Below are 18,256 nucleotides of genomic sequence, written 5' to 3'. Positions count from 1 at the left end.
GTAAGTAAAGCAATTCTAAAGAGCAACTGCATTTGTCCTTGCAAGTTCATTCTTTCACTTACAAAACACAGCTTGCGGTCGTAGTAGACTGACCGGAAAGCCGAGAGCTTTGTCCACAAACCGAGCTCCTGTTTCCTGACCACAGAATGAAACAATGACTAACACAGCTGCCAGTTTCACTCAATTAATAATTCATAGCAGTCACTGAATAATATGCTTTAAGATGAATAATTAATTAACAAACCTTGGCTTTAAGGGGCTAACTAGATGTATATTCTAATAATGCGTAAAGTTTATTTGATTGTATTTTCATTTTCAGTGCAGTGCAACATGAAGCCAGTGAAATAGTTCGATCATGTGCTTCTTCCAAGACGTGAAGCCATCCACCTTGGGATATGAACTCATAATTTTCAGATGACAGTATGAATGCTTTTCTGTTGTGCCACTCGGGAGCCTCTGTATGGCTTAAATAGAGCAGCTTTTATAGTGATTACACAACTCTGAAGGATGAGATTAAAAGTGTTACCTGTGTGCCACGCTGCCCTTCTTTATGTCGGAGATGATGAGAGAATCACCTGGCTTCCTGTTAGATGGGGCTGGGAGAAACAGAAAGAACGAAGAAACGTAAACAAATCAAAAAAGACACATAGTGAACTGTGTAATCGAACATTCTCGAGATGTGTTTCATCACTTTTGTCAGAAATCTCTTTACCACGTGTTTCGAAGAAGATAAAAAAATAAATAAATCAGGTGTCTTCCCAAGATCTACACTGTAGATCTCTGTACTTCACTCAGGAGATACCATGTAAGAATGGTGAGTCATTATTTTTTATTTTTTTGCTGACTGAGTAATAAGACCACCTCTCATTAGAGAAGGACCTCCAGTGGTTTCCTTTGGATCTCACATCTGCAGTGTCCCATGACTTCATCAGCTCCCACCTGTATTTGCTCAGTGCTGATGAGGTAGAGTCTACATTTAGCTTACACAGCAAATTCTGTGCTTTGGTATTCTAAACAAGCAGACTATGTCCTCGAGTCCTCGTTTCCCTCCTGCAGATTTATAAGGATGCAACTCTACTCAGCGAGTACACTGAATAAAATGTACTGTCTTACACAGATGCTGCAAGCTGTGGAAAGAAGTGTGGGGAAATGAGCAGACACAAGTCTGAAGTCCCCTGCTAATATATCTCTGTCTTCTGCGAGAGTTAAGGCAGTACTGACCGAGGAAATTGTTACATGAATTGCTGCAACATACAAATTTATTTAAGGGCGGTTGGTAGAGTGGAAACAAAATCCCTAATATAACAAGACGAGATAAAGAAAAATGGTGGTGTTGGGCAACAGGCTGAGAGAGTGAACAGAATGCAGAGATTCAATTGTAAATTGTTGATGACTCAATCTAGATGCAGCAGATTGCACTGGTGGCCTCAGCCATAGACAGCAAGCAAAGGCAAGAAATTGCCTCAAGGACTGACAATCAGAGAGAAAGAGGCTTGAACAAGATCCACATTACAAGAGCAAAGTTAGAAAAGCACACGCACAAAGTAACTGGTCCATATTTCACACCATAGCATTTCCTACTACACAGGCTTATATTATTAGGATAACGTAATACACCGACTGATATCATTGATTAAGCGTTGATTAAGCGTTCTTTAGTCTGACCAAGTGATCAGGAACATGTGCACCAGAATGAAAGTCACGTGACATACAGCTAAGTATGGTGACCCATACTCAGAATTCGTTCTCTGCATTTAACCCATCCAAACTGCACACACACACAGCAGTGAACACACACACCGTGAACACACACCCGGAGCAGTCGGCAGCCATTTATGCTGCGGCGCCTGGGGAGCAGTTGGGGGGATTTGATGCCTTGCTCAAGGGCACCTCAGTCGTGGTATTGCTGGCCTGAGACTCTAACCCACAACCTTAGGGTTAGGAGTCAATCTCTCTAACCATTAGGCCACGACTTCCCCCTTACATCACATCACAAGCGTCACAAAAAACAGAACTTTCAAAACAGAACATCTAAACCTAGCACAGCCATTTTAAAACTTGTGTGGATTAATATGACCAGAGTAACTTCATTACACTCTCCATCCATCTCCAGTGGTTGTTTCTGGCTTGAATTATTGCTGTGATTTTCTTAGTACCACTTTGTTAGCGTAATACGGCTTTAAAACTAGCTACATAACGTATGCAAAACCACCCATTGGATTTAATGGATCAGATGTCCCACTAGAAATTACATATTTTTCCCAATTTCATGACAAATTAGACCTTGATAAAGATTTTGTAAATTTGATAGTTATGGATAGACTAATTTAGTCACCTGCTGATTCCGACCCAACAAAACAGCTACCAACCGGGGAAGAAGTTTTCAGCCAATCACAAAGAAGGCACACATCAAGACTCTTCTGTGTTCTAGCACCTCATTGGTGGAATGAACAACTTCTTCCAACCATGTGTAAAGACCTACTTCTTTCTGAACTACTTAAATGTCTGTGCCTTCTTATTGTTGTATTTTCTCTCAATAGAGGATTAGACTGATTGTACACTTAGTCCATGAACCTGTGAATCAGTATGAATGTAGAGGCTTTATAAAGCAGTTCTGTAATTCACTCTAGATAAGGCAATTTTCCAAAATACCTTGAAAATAAATGTAAACCGCATCTTTTCAAACTGCTGCTCATGCTACATCACAACACATTGATTTGTGATCAATGTTGTTTACTTGTATAGAGAGAAAAAATGGCAAAGTTCTGTTCAGACACATCAAGCATTTCAAGCCTCTAGGCAGCATGGTGGGTATCACCAGCTAGATCAAGAGCTGTGGCTTGGAATGAGTATTTGGAAACAAAACCTACAAAAAAAGAATAATATCGCACAGTGGAGAAAAAAAAAAAGAACTGCAGCAAAGAACAAACAACATTGATGCAGCATCATCCCTCACATCCGTTAAGAGTCTCCATGATGTTTGGCTTTATAAATTGCATAACTCCACACAGGTTTTTCACTTCACTCGAGCCGCCCATGTTTGTGTGGGCTTTTGTCGGTGTAAATCAGCTCTTATCAGAAAAAAAAAGAGAAATGATTCAACCCATTTTGTTGTGTTGTTACTGCGTGTTTGTTTTTGCCACATCCGGGTTAGATGACAGCTTACTGTATGACGCCTTCTCAGACAAATCTGATTTGTCTTTTTCTCCATCTGCTGTTTGGTGTAACTGTGATGAGTGGTACATCTTTGCTGCTGCTCGACTATGTGCCACATTTGTCTGAATCGTACTAGGCGAGCATCAGGCTGAGATCACTTTCTTGATTCATGCTGTCACACAGAGAAGCAAATATGCCAAAGTCACATTTTCCATCAACCCGCTAAAGGAAAGCTTATCAGGATGAACGCTGATGTTTCTCACCTGCTCTGCATGCGGATACTGTTTAACTCTAATATATGACAATATTCAGCACTCAAGAAAACACTGAAGTAGCATCAATGTCACTTAAATCGCAGCATTCTATTTAATCGGATTCCTCCATCAGGGTATGGGACTGATGGATGTAAAATTCCAAAGTAGGATAAACAATAAGTACAAGCGAGCTGTCCCTGGCTGACTTTACCGCTTCGGGAGAAATATGACTTGTGTCAGACATAAAGCTAGGTGGCGTTAAGCACTTCACAAAGCACATAAATAAGGTGGTACTTTGAGCAATGTGAGAGCATGACCCTGCAGGCTGTTTGCTGTGTCCTCAGCATGTTGCAGACAATAACATCAGTGCAGCTGACTGTTCACTGTGCTCTCTCGTATTCTTTCCTGTCGTGCTTTCTCTCTCGTCTCTATCCATCATACAAACATACAAAGCGGGAACATGGCTGGCTGGCTGGCTGTGAGCCAGCAGAAGGAGGTTTATTAGCAGAAAAAAGGATCTTCTACTTGACAAAGTACACCCTGGAAAACTGCATTTGAGAGGGTGGTATTTATCATTTCATACAGAATTAAGGTATATGATGTATCTCTAAAGAACGCCTTGTTCTACTTCTGAAAATAAGGTTCTCTATCTGAATCGGGTACTGTGGTTCTTAGAGCTTAGAAAATGCAGAAAGCCTGAGAGAATATTCAACAAAAGTTTCTATTCTTTACAGATGGTAGTGTAGCAAATCCTAAAATCCCAGCTTGTTCATTTAATGAGGGACTTTATAAAGTTTTAACATTTCCAAAATGGTTCACTTCATTCGCAAGCCCAGATCGTCATGTTCCCATAAACCTTATTCTTTTACAGATGGTTTAATATCGTCACAGATGGTTGGGCAAATTCCACCATGGTGAAGCATCTGGGCATATTGGATTCCAATGGTGTTCCCAGAGAAAAGTAGATACTTTTAGAATGGTCAGTGTTTTTATGCGCTACTCAAATAGCCAAAGACTTGATGCTTACCAAATACCCAGAGTTAACATTTAGATAATGTTGTACCTAGCTTGGCTATGCTAAATTTAGCAGCTAACAAAGTAGATGCATTTACCTCATTATAGCTGTTTTATAGAGTTTTATATCTGCATTATAGAGTTTAAGGTGTTGGACTATGGATTGGAAGGTTGAAGGCTCAAATCCCAGCAACTGCTCAGTGGAAAAGCCGCTTCATTTCACTTGATGTATATGTGGGAGTCTAGTGCATGGACGCTTTTCTCCTGGGTCTTCTACAGAATGTTGAAGACGGCTGCCTTGGTTTAGTCGTTCCACGGACATAAGAACCCTTTACAGCCAAAACTGTACATTTGTTTTTAGTGATTATCTAAACGCTAAACCACTTATTTTCAGTGAAACTCCTGGACGCATCATCTTTGGCCTAATTTTCATAAAATCTGAATTTTTGGACAATTTTAAAAACAGGGGTACAATGAACAATAATTAAGCACACTACAGAAGAGATGTTTAAAGAGATGTGTACAGAATTTAGATGCCAAATTCATGAAATATTGTATATCCTGAAATATACACACACATGTATATATATTCGTATTTTCATTATTCTGGTCAGCTTCCCAGCTCCACACACATCGCTAATACTAAATTTTTCAACAGAATACAAATGCATTACAACACCCTGAATACAATAACTGTAATGAGAACAGAATGTGCTCAGGCAATAAATTATCTTTGCTTGACCAGGCAGTGATGTATGCAGTGATGCAACTTCTGGTTAAGGCCTTGAGAATTCAACATGGAAGGTGGGGAACAGAGCACTGAGCAACGCTGGCCAGAGGAACAAAACACATTACAGGTGATTCGCTCTTTGTCTCAAAATAACTTTCTTGAAAATGAAAGTGGGGAGTCAGCTGGGACCTAATGCTGGCTAATAATGAGTCCTACTTTTCACAGAATGTAGTGAAGACGGGTAACAGTATAGCGCTAATGATATATTTTCCAATGTATAGAGCTTCCAATATATTTAAATGAGATAGAAATAAAATCAGCTGCAATTTTCTAGATAATATATTACATTCAGAACTGTCACAGAAGGTCAATCTGTGACTAATACGTTCCCTAAACAACATCTGTAGCTATAATTGGGGAGTTCAAGCCTGTAGTGTGTAACTCTGTAATGATCCATGTCTGAAACTATCCAAGACAAATGCATTGTTTCTTATCGCCTGATTATTACAAAGCCTTTAGAGGCAAATAAGCAATTAAAATCAATTTAAGTATCGATGGCATGCATGTGATACTTAAAGGTGGCGGTGACATACAAGAGTCACTATATTACTGTGTACTGCCTCTCTAGGCATCGCTAGGCATTACGCAAATGTTAGGGCAACTGTAAACCGATGGAAATTCTTAGTGATCAGTTTAGATTTTTTGGTGTAATGATGTAAAAACTCAATACATTACCTAATTCATCTACTATTTGTTTTTAGATCTGGTTACTAATTTATCTGTTTATTTACCACAATCCTTTTACTGCCAGGGTTCCCTTTAGCTGTAACAAAAATATTAATTCCATACCCCCGCAGCACAGATAGATTTAATGAGCTATAGAAATATCGGGCTCATTGATCAAATGTGTATAATGATATGCTGGCTATTTATTGGTGTTTACAGAGCTTTTTAAATCATAAGAAAATATTAGGTCCAAGCTTTTTTGCAATTCAGTTGTAAAGCTTTGAATTGAACTTGAACTGGCCAAAAAAGTCAAAAAGACTAATATCTACACAAATTTAATCATTATACTTTAAAACTTTGATAACAATGGGACATAATTTCCACCAGTGTAACAAAATGAAAAATCACAGACCCCCTGGCTTTGCTTCTAAGACCTCACTTTGAGAGCCATTATTTGGCTTTATCTCCCAGTTTCAGCATTGCACACAGGCAAATGCACTAATACAGCCTAGCACTGTCCAACAAAAACATTTAAAATTATTTGCCGAAGAATCATTGGGTGGTTTTTGAATTCAGGAGAAATGGGCATTTCCAGAAACAACTTCTGGGAAATAAATCACAAAACCATTTGCTCCCAGAAAGTGGCTGTGCCCAAAGAATTAAACATTTAAAGGCTCTTTTAAACCCATAGTGGTTAAAAAGTATGACCAGAATACTGGGCAACTACCAACAGACAAACAAATGTGCTAATTACAGCTTGCTTTCATTTATAGTCGTGAGATAAATAATGATGCTATGAAGGCCATTTGCAGCAATTTGTTTCTATTATGCTTATTAACTTATAAGATACAGCAACCTGCATTATCAGTTGGATTCATCTAAATAGGTCAGTCATTTAGACTCGTGCTAATTTGAATAAGCCTTAGAAAATGAATAAGCCTTAGAAATATATAATTATATAATTAATGGCAAATCATTGGGTGTATTAATCCGACCCTCCCCTCCCTTTTTTAATCGCCATGTCCACTAACCCCAGGCTTACTCTGCTAGCTTCTGTGAAATAGGAACTTTGCTATATTCCTGAGCTGATATCTAATATCCACCCAACAGTACAGAATTGTCAGCAATACTAATTATAACTATGCATCATTAAGTTTTTCTTGACCTCTTAATGACATGATCTGTGTAATGATATGAGTAAGGGAGAAAAAAAAAAACACTCACAGCTGATAGTAATGCCCAGCTCCACTCCTGGCTTCTTTGGTAGCTTCACATGGAAGGTGCCGCTGCTTGGGATAACAGACTCTAACAGACAGAAAAGATAGAAACAAATAGTAACATTTGGCCATATCAGGTAAAATTGAACGTCATGTCAAACTAAAAGAGGAAACCATACACAGGTGAGGGAAAGGTGTTCAGAATTTAGATAACAAAGATCCAGCACTTTTCTCTGACAGCTTCATGACATAGCAGGTTTATAGAGGTTAGTGTGGAGCAACAGAAGGTGGCAATAACTAATGGAGCAAAATGCCCTCCTTTCTCTCTGAGTGCACAGCTACAAAGGACCTCAGACGACGGGAAAACCATCAAAGCATCAGACAAAGAAGTTCGACTGGTCTCTCATGGACTGCAATTACACATGTGCACCATAAAGCCAGGCTTTTTGTTTTAAAACAATCACCCAAAAAAAAAAAAAGAATCAGGAAAGCTTGTTCCTCCTTCAGGAGCACATTCATTCTGTGCTGAAACACCTCAGAGTCACGGTCACAATCCCTTCCAGCAAAGCCAAGTTCAAATCATTTCACTTCCTGCCGATGTTCTATGGAAAATAGGAAGCAATGTGACTGCTCAGTGAGGAAAAATGATGATGGTATGACTGACAAATACATCAACCTGTCAGAGAATTCATGTAAAAGAAGCATGTTGTTTCTTCTGCTCTGTGTGGAGCAGATGTTTGTGTTTCATACGCAGGAATATATTCATGAAATGTCGAAAGTGAAAAGGATTTGGCGCTAAAAATTCCACATATTAATTAGTATGTGTGTTCAGGATGGTGAGCTTCTGGCAGGATTCAGGCTCTGATCACAGTGCCAAAGCTCAGCATGGCAGTAGTGACTGATCATTTTCATACCTCCACCAACACAAACACACAGCCTCAAGACTGCACATTTGGATGGCTTTCAATTCACTGTTTGCCTATAGGCTCGCACTGATCACTTGTAAGCAGTAAACAGGTGGCAGACAGCTTGGATCACATAATAATAGATCAGTCTTGTGAGGCATTTTTTTAATCCCAGGAAATGAATGAGCTGTTGTGTCTTTACCTGCTACATCAAACTCAATTTCCAGTGTAACTTTGCTGGTGATGCTGGAGTCGCGAAGCAGCTGGTTAGTCTCCTCCAATGTGCTGTCCTCTGTGGGAATCCCATTGATGGACAGGAGTCGGTCGCCGATCTGCAAGACTCCACACCTGCGTACAGACCATACCAGAAGAATCAACTCGTTATTCAGAGACACTGCACAGAAAAACAACCATAACACCAGCTGTACTGGCAAAACAGCTTCATTCTGATTGGTGAGTAGGTGTTAATGTTTATGTTTATGATGTTAAGAAATGTTTATTTAACACTTTCCTTCAGTGTCAGCATGTTGCAACAGCTAAAGAGGTAAAGTTGTAAAACGTTTCATTTTTTTTTGTCATAATTAAAAATTTAAACAGAGAAAAAGGAGGCTGTTGAAGTAATGATTGTTAACAGCTATTACAGCATTAATAATAACAGAATGCAGATGTGGTATGAGGAATAAACCCTATGGGACGTTGGGATGTGCTGATTATTGTTCTATAACAGCAAGAACTTCACTCCATACTTTGGACAAGAGAGTATAAATATAAATGCAAAAGTTTGTACACCCAGGCATATTATATCCTTTTATCTTTTGCTGTTTATCTACGAATTCAATCTATCAATTGTTTACAAATTCCAAAATGTTAAAAATGTGATTGTATCCCTACAATATGACAATGATTCAAAACCTGAAGACAACACAACAGTAAACTATTCTAAAAATAGTTTTTGGTATCATATTTATACTTTCCAAACCTGGGGGGTATTACAGGAAGTTAGCAGATACCGCACTGAATTTTTTAAATTGCCTCAATTAAACTAACCAGACAGGTAACTCCACGTTCAATGTTTTCCTCAAACTCCAGCTGAGACATCTAACTGCTGATTCAGGTCTGGCTGGACTAATCAACGGGAACTTTTTTCCAAACTTCTTTTTCTATTTTGCCAAGCTTGAACCGCTTATTATACAAATACATCATTGAGGAAAAAAAAGCAAATGCGTATTAATAAACCATCATCACTTGTTACGGGGAAAACTAATAATATATTATACTCATATTTTTAGACTAACACAACAGAAGCCAAGCACTTTTTATTTAGTCTAAATACAAGTGTTCATTAATTCTATTTCAATTATTCAGGTTTAGAAGAAACATAAGCTCAGACTGAGAAGTGCAAACCTACTTAAATAATTTTAGGGACAAAAAAACAAATGCATATTCTAGTAACCGAATGGAAGACTACAGGAAAAATAACTATGGACTTACTTGAGTGTAAATGTTGGCCTTTCCTTGATCTCTCATTAATAAAAGGTTCATGCCATTCAGCAAAAGTACAATTGCCATAGTTAATGCCAAAGCTGTCGTTAGAACCTGGTAATTACTCTGAGATTTGGGTGTAAATCCTGTCAGCTGCTACATATGTTTGTTTACTTGGGTGCCATCTGAGACAGGCCCACTAGGGCAATAACAGCTATGTTTGTTAGCCTCTCATGTAGCTAAGCATTCAATCAACCCACATTCTGGCTGAAAGTCCCCTTATCACAGCCACCCGGCGATGTATCAAGTGCAATAGCTGTAATTACATGACGGGAAAAGTCAAGCAGGGGAAGATAAGATGCTGATGCAGTAACAGCTCTGCGGGTCTGGGATGCGATGGGATGGGATCGGAGACAAATGCAACGTGGTTTAAGATTAGAAATAAACCGTTAACGCTGTCTCAGTACAGATCACAAGGCAACGATAAAGCAAGCAATTACAAGTTTCAGATCTTGACCAGAGTGCTCCATTTTAAACCCGTTATTTTAATTTGCTGAGATGAAATAAGACCTGGATCCTGTTCTGAGACCTCACCTCTCGGCTGGGCTGTCGTGGTCGATGTAAGCGATAAGTGGAGGAGAAGTGAGAGTTTCGGTAGCAAACACCCCTCCCTGGAGCTGAATTCCAAATCCCATGATGGAGTCGCTGACCAGGGTCACCTCAGTGGTCTCTGTGTGGACCACCTGTCCGGCCAGGCCTACAGTGCTTGAAGCCAGAGACACTGCAATACAGAGAAAGCAGAAAACAACATTAGCCCTAAAAACACTCGTACTGAATGTCATACTGGGTTATTTTACAAGCCATTTGCTGGATTTAACTTGTTAAGTCAGGGAGTTGGGTTGATATTGTGTATCTCAGCATTGTCCATGCATGGAGTTGGAGGAATCCACAACACACACACACGAGGAACAAGTAATAAGAACTACAGTAGTTAAAAATACTGAAAAGACACAAGCACACGACGTGACCTTGATGAACACAAGACAATGAGAGTTACCAGAGGCAGAACATAAATAGCCCTGCTCATCAGACATAAACGTGACTCAGATGTGTGTGATCTTGTGAGGTGCAAGTGCTAATAGGTAATGTAGTCCTGACAAGCATGAACCTAATAGAGTACATTCATTTTTCTGAAACTTTCCACTGTGCCTGTTTAGACAAACTGGCAATATAAAGGAAATACATTTTTTAAACTCTAGTTTGGCTTGCTAGCCAGCATGACAAATAGTATGCTAATTAATGTTATACAAGCAGGAAATGGGGCTGAATTTGGCTTCTTATAATTAAAAGACATTAATTTAAAATTAATTATTAAATTAACATTTAATATGATACAGTGCTAGTTAATATGTTTGATGCGAGTAAGTCTGCTTTGTGATGCACACACTGCAACAAGCACAACTTTCATGGCTACACATCAGTAACATCCATTATGTCACACATGCAGAGTCAATAGCTAACCTCGCTGGATTTAGCTCAAATTAACCCAGTGTTCACCCAATGTGGGATATTTTCAACCTAACTATTTTCAGAGGGTATGATCCACCTGAGCTTCACTATTGAAATAGTTTATAAACACAAAAGGCAGATGATCTGTGGTAAGATCTTATTAAAGTTCCTATAGAATGAAACCTTGTTTTTGTGCTGAACTGGATCATACCGTTTTTCTCCACACAACCGTGCCTGTCTGCCAAAGCTGTTTGATAAGATACAGCCTTTTGATAAAAAACGCCATTATCCTCGAAATCTTATCATAGCTAATAAAATTGGCCCTTCAATAAAAACCCTTCAATAAATTACAGACAGAGTAATATGAGATCTTGGAGCAACTCTATCTCAGAACTGTTATGGAAAAATCTCATCAGTACCATGAAAGTAACTAAGGAGCATGAGAAATTAGGCACTTAATTGTAACTGCATTGAGACACATTGAGAAACTGCAAAGAGTCTTTATGAATAAGCAGAGCTAGCAGAGAAGAATCTAAAGTCACTAAAGTTCTGTGGATCAAATACGTTTAAACAGGGAAGCGTATCTTGTAGCACTGGGGTTGGGACAAGACCCAAAATTCAGAACCCAGGCTGGCAGAATGTGCAATATTATAAATTATGCAATCTTACAAATTGTCAATTATTTTTTAAAATACATGGGCAATAGTGTATAGCTGTGGAAAAAGAAATGGAAAGAACATATATATTTCGGAGTTATAATGCCAGAAACTATCCACTACTTTGCTTCTTCTGCCTATTCTCTCTATTCGTGTGCTTTCTGGATTAGTGCATTCAACACTGTTAAAGCTCACATGCTCACTAATATGCTAAAGTATGCTGGCAGACACTTATATGAATGTGTGCACATGACGCCTACACATGTTCTCAGGTTATAATCAAGCAAAAATGATCCTTATGGCTAATTTACAGATTGGATAACATGTTAGTGCTAGTCTAAACAACATATGGTGTGACAGACTGGGTATTAGGGCAAGTTACCAAATAACGGGCGAATAATCCTGCAGAGCTTGTACTCACTAAGCCACAGTGAGCTGTTTGCAATTATCAGTACTTATGTTTAGCCATTTTCATTAGAAGCAAAAATTACCACTGTAATTTCTATCGGACATATTAAAACCCCAAATAGGTTTTGACCGACACATTGTAAGGATCTAAATGGTAAGTTGTTGAGATTTATAATTATCCAGAAGTCAAGTGAGTCACTTCAGCAGAAGTGATTTTGCAGTGGAACCAGTCATCATCTCAACTTTTATTAAATCTTTCACAAACAGAGGAAAAAAAAAAAACAAGTTAAAAGCCTGAACATACACAGCGGCTTCAGAGTTAAAGTCCAACAACTGAAATTGCATCTAATCCATCAAAAGTGTCAGACAGCTGAGATGGCCATTGGTAAGTATCAAGAACTGTCTCTCGCAGCACAAGCAGTCTTCCCTGAACATTATGTGGCAAACACACCAGACATGATAAAAAAAATCCTTTCATCAACTTGCTCTGAGCTGGTTGTGCTCTTTATAAGTCCAAGATAGCTCTGATGAGAATCTTGAACAGTTGCCACTGTGATTGATGGCTTAAGCTTACACCGGCTGGATTTCCACAGCCAGTCAAACATAATGTTTTAAAGATTCATCGATCCACAAGTTTGATCCTGATGATTCAATTCAATTCTATTTGTTTGTTTAGCGATTTTTCGCAATTCACATAGACTCAAATCAGCTTAAATAAGTATTAAAACAAAAAAGATTTTTTAATTTAAAGTTTAAAATGAACTTACTATATCTCTCTAACATTCATATCTAATGAGCAAGCCGGAGGCGATGAAGGAAAAACTCCCTGAGATGATACGAGGAAGAAACCTTGAGAGGAACCAGGCTCAGAAGGGAACCCATTCACATTGATTGATAATGGACAGTAAATAATGGACTTTCTGGTCAGCGCAATTTCTGAGGTCACCACAGACCCAACATGAATTCCTTCCTGCTTCAAATGATCGGTGATGAAGTCCCAGGCCACAAAGCTGACCGACACAACAGTAGCTCAAAGACGGCATGACGGTCTTCAGCCTACCCCAGCCACATCAATACCATGAGTCACAGGCTGTCCATGCAGATCTATCACCAGCAGAGTGCACAGCAGGCGACAAGGCTCCAACCAGGGGGTTGGGCGTCAGGATTGATGAAGTAGGTCCGGAAGGAGAAGTAATCAGACCAGGAGTCTGATGAGTGTTTAAATTCGAACACTGATTTAGAATTTGTAAAACTACTTGGCACTTTAAAACAATACAATTCACACTTTAAACAGTTCTTTTCTTATTATAGCCATTGTAAATTGGTCTTCTAAAAGTTTATGTATTCAGAAGCCTCATCCAGAGCCTGTTCATTCGGGACCGAGGACTGTACCCAATATCGTGTCCCTTTCAAAGCACACTTCAAAATGGAAGAAAAACAGAGAGTGCAATTTTGTACTCCTGAGGGGTCGCCAGCCACAGATTTTCGATGAATCACTGCCAGGTCTGTCTTTTCTTCTATCCCTCTGGCATTGATGCATTTCACAGCCTGGTCCATGAGTCAGATGCAGACTGGAGACTGAAGACGAAGTGTTGGATGATTTAGGAGATCATTTTTGTCTCCAATAAATAATGAGCACAAAAATCTTTGCTTTGCAGGATTAAGACATATGATGATGGCACATCATTTGAAGCCAAAAAGAAATGACCAAGAGCTAGTTCTAGTTCATGGCTGTTAGACGGCTTAGAGCCGATACAGCTCTTAAAAAAGCACTTCTATTTAACAGGGATTGTCTTTGCAAAATCACCTTAATGCCTCAAATAACACATTCTGGAATGTGCACTGAGAATACCCCAGATACAAAAAAAAATTACTTTGTGCTAATGGTTCCCAGAGAGGAGATTTGCTCCTACCTTGGTCATGCTACATTTAGCACAGACGTTGATGATAAGCTGGAACAGAGAGATAAAGGACGGGATGATTTTTTGTGATTAAGCTGGATCACAGAAACACCGAAAGGGAATATATCTTGATAAGCATGACAGCCTCAGGAGGCAGAAGATTGAATATTATGAGGTTGTTCTTAAGACAGAGAGTAAAACCTGGATCCTGAAGGTCAACAGTGCTAAGAAGGTTCATGTTTTCGCTCTACAAAGATGAGTTAAACCGGAACGAACAAGGCACAACACAAAGAGCTTTTGTGCAAAAGCTTTGTGAAAGTATTCACTCTGTGTGTGTGTGTGTGTGTGTGTGTGTGTGTGTGTGTGATCTTTCAACAGAGTAGCGTGACCTTCTTTATTGTCTTTTATTGCATCATGACTGGCCAGCATCAGTATCTGGACTCTGTGATAGATGACTTTGCAGAACGTGTGTCTGTAGTCAGGGAAGGTTTGTGGACATGCTAGAAACAAAGTGTCAGCGTACTTTATTTGCTCCCCCTGTGAGCTGAAAACAACAAAGCCTCTAGAGACCCATTCGATAAAAGTACCTCCACATCTCTGTTATAGGCAACGTCAATCAAGCCTAAGCTTAAACATGACGAATGAGCTGTTCTGCATTCTGTCCCTGACCTCTCCGCCTCTCTGTTCCTTTCATCTAACCCTTGTCTCTCTTTCTCCTTCCACTTCTGCACACATTATCGATGGCTATTATTAACATTTTGTAATTATACAGTAATTGTGTGCAGACATGGTACGATTACTAGACTAGGTGACCTGGAACAGATGTGATGAGTATAACATCTGTGTATAGTTAGTTGTATTTTGGAAAACCATTAAAGAGCTTGTGATTAAAATCAGATCTCAGAAATTCAATACAGGAAGAAGCAGAATGTCGTCTGAAGCAGATCAAACTATTCAATCATCAGATGAAGCTGTTTCAGCCCAGAGTGGACACGATTCAAGTGTAAGAAGAGAGGTTTGTGTTTTTTTCTGCTGTTAGTTTGGATTATTTAATCAATACTTCTACGTCAATGCTGTCGTCATAGCGGGAATCTGTTCTCTGCTAAACTCGGCTCTACTTTAGCGTGATGTTCGCTACTCACTAGCATTTACTCTCTTGTTTGGTCGCTTTCATGTGATTTTATAACAGAGCTTTACTCCTCCTAAGTATCCTCCTAGGACTGTTCAACATTTTGTGTTACACCTGGAATTAAAATGACAGCTCGTATGAACAAAAAACGCTGACGCTGGTATTTAAAATTACAAATAAAACAGTCTTGAAGGGGTGAATAATCATGCAACTCATTGTAAACACTGTGCAAACACTGCAGAATTCTGCTCAAGCCGCCTGATTACAAGGACTTCAGAAGAGTCCTCCAATTTCAGGGAATGTGATATAACTGGAGAATTAGCTGCTCTGTTGTTTTCTTTATTAGCTCTGTGTTATGACATCAACACATCCTGAACTAATTAGCCAAAACAACAAAACTGTCAAGTAATTATTTACGGATAGCATGTTAAAATCGTTGTACCCAGAATTCTAAAACTTTATAATGATTCATTGCTGTTTACATGATTAAACGAGTTACACATCATAAACAGGATCGCTTCAAACTTCTCGGTTAGGAAGAAATTAACGATGCCCTGAGAGTCTAATGAACGGCCAGTACCGCTCGTCTGCTGGGAATCTTATGTTCCTTCCACACCCCACTGGCATGTTAACTGCCATCCAGTCATGTAGTGAAGCTGAACTCCAAGCTTCAAAGAAGAAAAAGTTAAAGAAATGAGAAGCCGTCTCCTGACAGACAGCGTGCTGTTTCCAGCAGCATTAGCGATTAGTGTTGTTGTTTTCCTCCAGCCCGGCTTCCTGTTTATTGTTAAGTTTAGTGATAAGAAAGAGCTATCTGAGATGTGCCTGTGTGGCTGGGGTAATTATCTGCTGCAGAGGGGGCGAGCTGTTCCAGGCAGGCTGCTTCACTGAACAATCTGAAATATCTTACAGGATCTAATTACGGGTTAGCCAGAGGTGTCATTTCCCTCCTCTCACCCCACGGCACGGGATATTACAGCCAAGAACAAAATTCTTAACGCAGTCATTCCCAGTCTCTCTGTCTCTGTCTCTAAATGTAGTCATTCCCAGTCTCTCTCTCTCTCTCTCTCTCTCTCTCTCTAAATGTAGCCATTCCCAGTCTCTCTGCCTCTGTCTCTCTCTCTAAATGTAGTCATTCCCAGTCTCTCTCTCTCTCTCTAAATGTAGTCATTCCCAGTCTCTCTCTCTCTCTAAATGTAGTCATTCCCAGTCTCTCTCTCTCTCTCTAAATGTAGTCATTCCCAGTCTCTCTCTCTCTCTCTAAATGTAGTCATTCCCAGTCTCTCTCTCTCTCTCTCTCTCTCTCTCTCTCTCTAAATGTAGCCATTCCCAGTCTCTCTCTCTCTCTCTAAATGTAGTCATTCCCAGTCTCTCTCTCTCTCTCTAAATGTAGTCATTCCCAGTCTCTCTCTCTCTCTCTCTCTCTCTCTAAATGTAGTCATTCCCAGTCTCTCTCTCTCTCTCTCTCTCTCTCTCTCTCTATGTAGTCATTCCCAGTCTCTCTCTCTCTCTCTCTCTCTCTCTCCCTCTCTCAATGTAGTCATTCCCAGTCTCTCTCTCCCTCTTTAAATGTAGTCATTCTAAGTCTCTCTCTCTCTTTAAATTTAGTCATTCCCAGTCTCTCTCTCTCTCTCTCTCTCTCTCTCGTCATTCCCAGTTTCTCTCTCTCTCTTTAAATTTAGTCATTCCCAGTCTCTCTCTCTCTCTCTCTCTCTCTCTCTCTCTCTCTCGTCATTCCCAGTCTCTCTCTCTCTTTAAATGTAGTCATTCCAAGTCTCTCTCTCTCTCGCTCTTTAAATGTAGTCATTCCAAGTCTCTCTCTCTCTCTCCCTCTCTCTCTCTCTTTAAATGTAGTCATTCTTAGTCTCTCTCTTTCTTTAAATTTAGTCATTCCAAGTCTCTCTCTTTCTCTCTCTCTCTTCTCTCTTAATGTAGTAATTCCAATTGTCTCTCTCAATGTAGTAATTCCAAGTCTCTCTCTCTCTTTGTCTCTCTCTCTCTCTTTGTCTCTCTCTCTCTCTCTCTAAATTCTCTATTCCCTAAAGAACCTTAATATCAGTAGATAATCACCCACAAATCCCACGCAGGTTCTTCCACTTGTAATGAACAAATAAATTAAATTATTCATGATTCGGATGTTCTCCAGAGTCATCCGTTTAGAAATGTTTTGACTCTACGATCCTTGATAACTTTTAAGCCAGAAGTCTGAATTAATGAAATATATAGTTAGTGGTAACCTGAAATACACAAGTATGTGACAGTGTGTCATAACAACAAAATTAATTAGACTTCATGATAAAACTAGACTGAATTGCCTGGTTACATCATTGCAAAGTAATTATAGGTTATAAAGTTATAATAATCACACTGTCACCCTTCTGAGCCTGGTTCCTCTAACGGTTTCTTCCTGATATCGTATCAAGGAGCTGTCATTCGACTCCAATGCCTCTGGATTTCTCATTAGCAATAAACTGATAGATTCATAAATCAGTTTATATCCTAAAATCGTATATTTCTGTAAAGCTGCTTCGTCACATTATCATGTCAGGGAAAAAAATTATATTGTTACAAATAAAACTGAATCAAATGAAATCACCTCATTAATCAACTCAATAATCACCAGCTCAACATTTTTTTGGGGGTAAGAACACTTCATAGTACTGTATCATTTTTGAGGTAGAATTTTATTATAAATTTATTCCTGGTGCTATTTAGGTGATGTTGATGCATGGGGTAAAATCATGTTGTGAGATATTGGTACCTTTAATCATATACATATGCAGGATACAATTGCGTCTAACAGCCTGTTAAAGACGGCTTTCGCTTTGTGAACACCAAGCAGAGGTGCAGAGGTAAACAGACATTTACTGCACTTTTTTTCCATGTAGATTTGGTTTCCCTTCTACTTTGATATTGCTAACAAAAACAATTTAACATAATTATATATTACTTCCTGCTACAAATGTCTTTTTCTATGAGGTATAGAACCGCACTTCTGTAAATCAAACCTGAACTGTAGGGAAAATGGGCTTGCAATGAGAAAGCAATATAACTGCAAATATTCTGGGATTGCACCTTTCTGTTCCCAATTATGCATGAACAAGTTTTAGTCACCCTTGTGTCTAACACAATTCCCTGCACATCAGAAAAAGCAATAAACCTGAATAAA

The 18,256-nt window shown here is 39.2% G+C and overlaps 1 protein-coding gene across 6 annotated transcripts in view; it reads right to left on the bottom strand.

Annotated features, from left to right (window-relative positions):
- Nucleotides 1–18,256, bottom strand: part of grip1 (glutamate receptor interacting protein 1) — a 274,049-nt gene that overhangs the window by 20,051 nt on the left and 235,742 nt on the right. For all 6 annotated transcript variants that reach the window (XM_060889680.1, XM_060889682.1, XM_060889678.1 and 3 more), the window contains exons 12-15: nucleotides 10,079–10,265; nucleotides 8,205–8,350; nucleotides 7,105–7,185; nucleotides 527–596 (exon numbers count right to left, since the gene is read on the bottom strand). In XM_060889680.1, coding sequence (XP_060745663.1) covers nucleotides 527–596; nucleotides 7,105–7,185; nucleotides 8,205–8,350; nucleotides 10,079–10,265 — 484 coding nt within the window. The remainder of the gene's footprint in view (nucleotides 1–526; nucleotides 597–7,104; nucleotides 7,186–8,204; nucleotides 8,351–10,078; nucleotides 10,266–18,256) is intronic.

The sequence above is a fragment of the Tachysurus vachellii genome, chromosome 16 (genome assembly GCF_030014155.1).
Source record: "Tachysurus vachellii isolate PV-2020 chromosome 16, HZAU_Pvac_v1, whole genome shotgun sequence".
In the NCBI taxonomy this organism is placed as follows: domain Eukaryota; kingdom Metazoa; phylum Chordata; class Actinopteri; order Siluriformes; family Bagridae; genus Tachysurus; species Tachysurus vachellii.
This window is presented reverse-complemented; position numbering and strand designations above follow the sequence as displayed.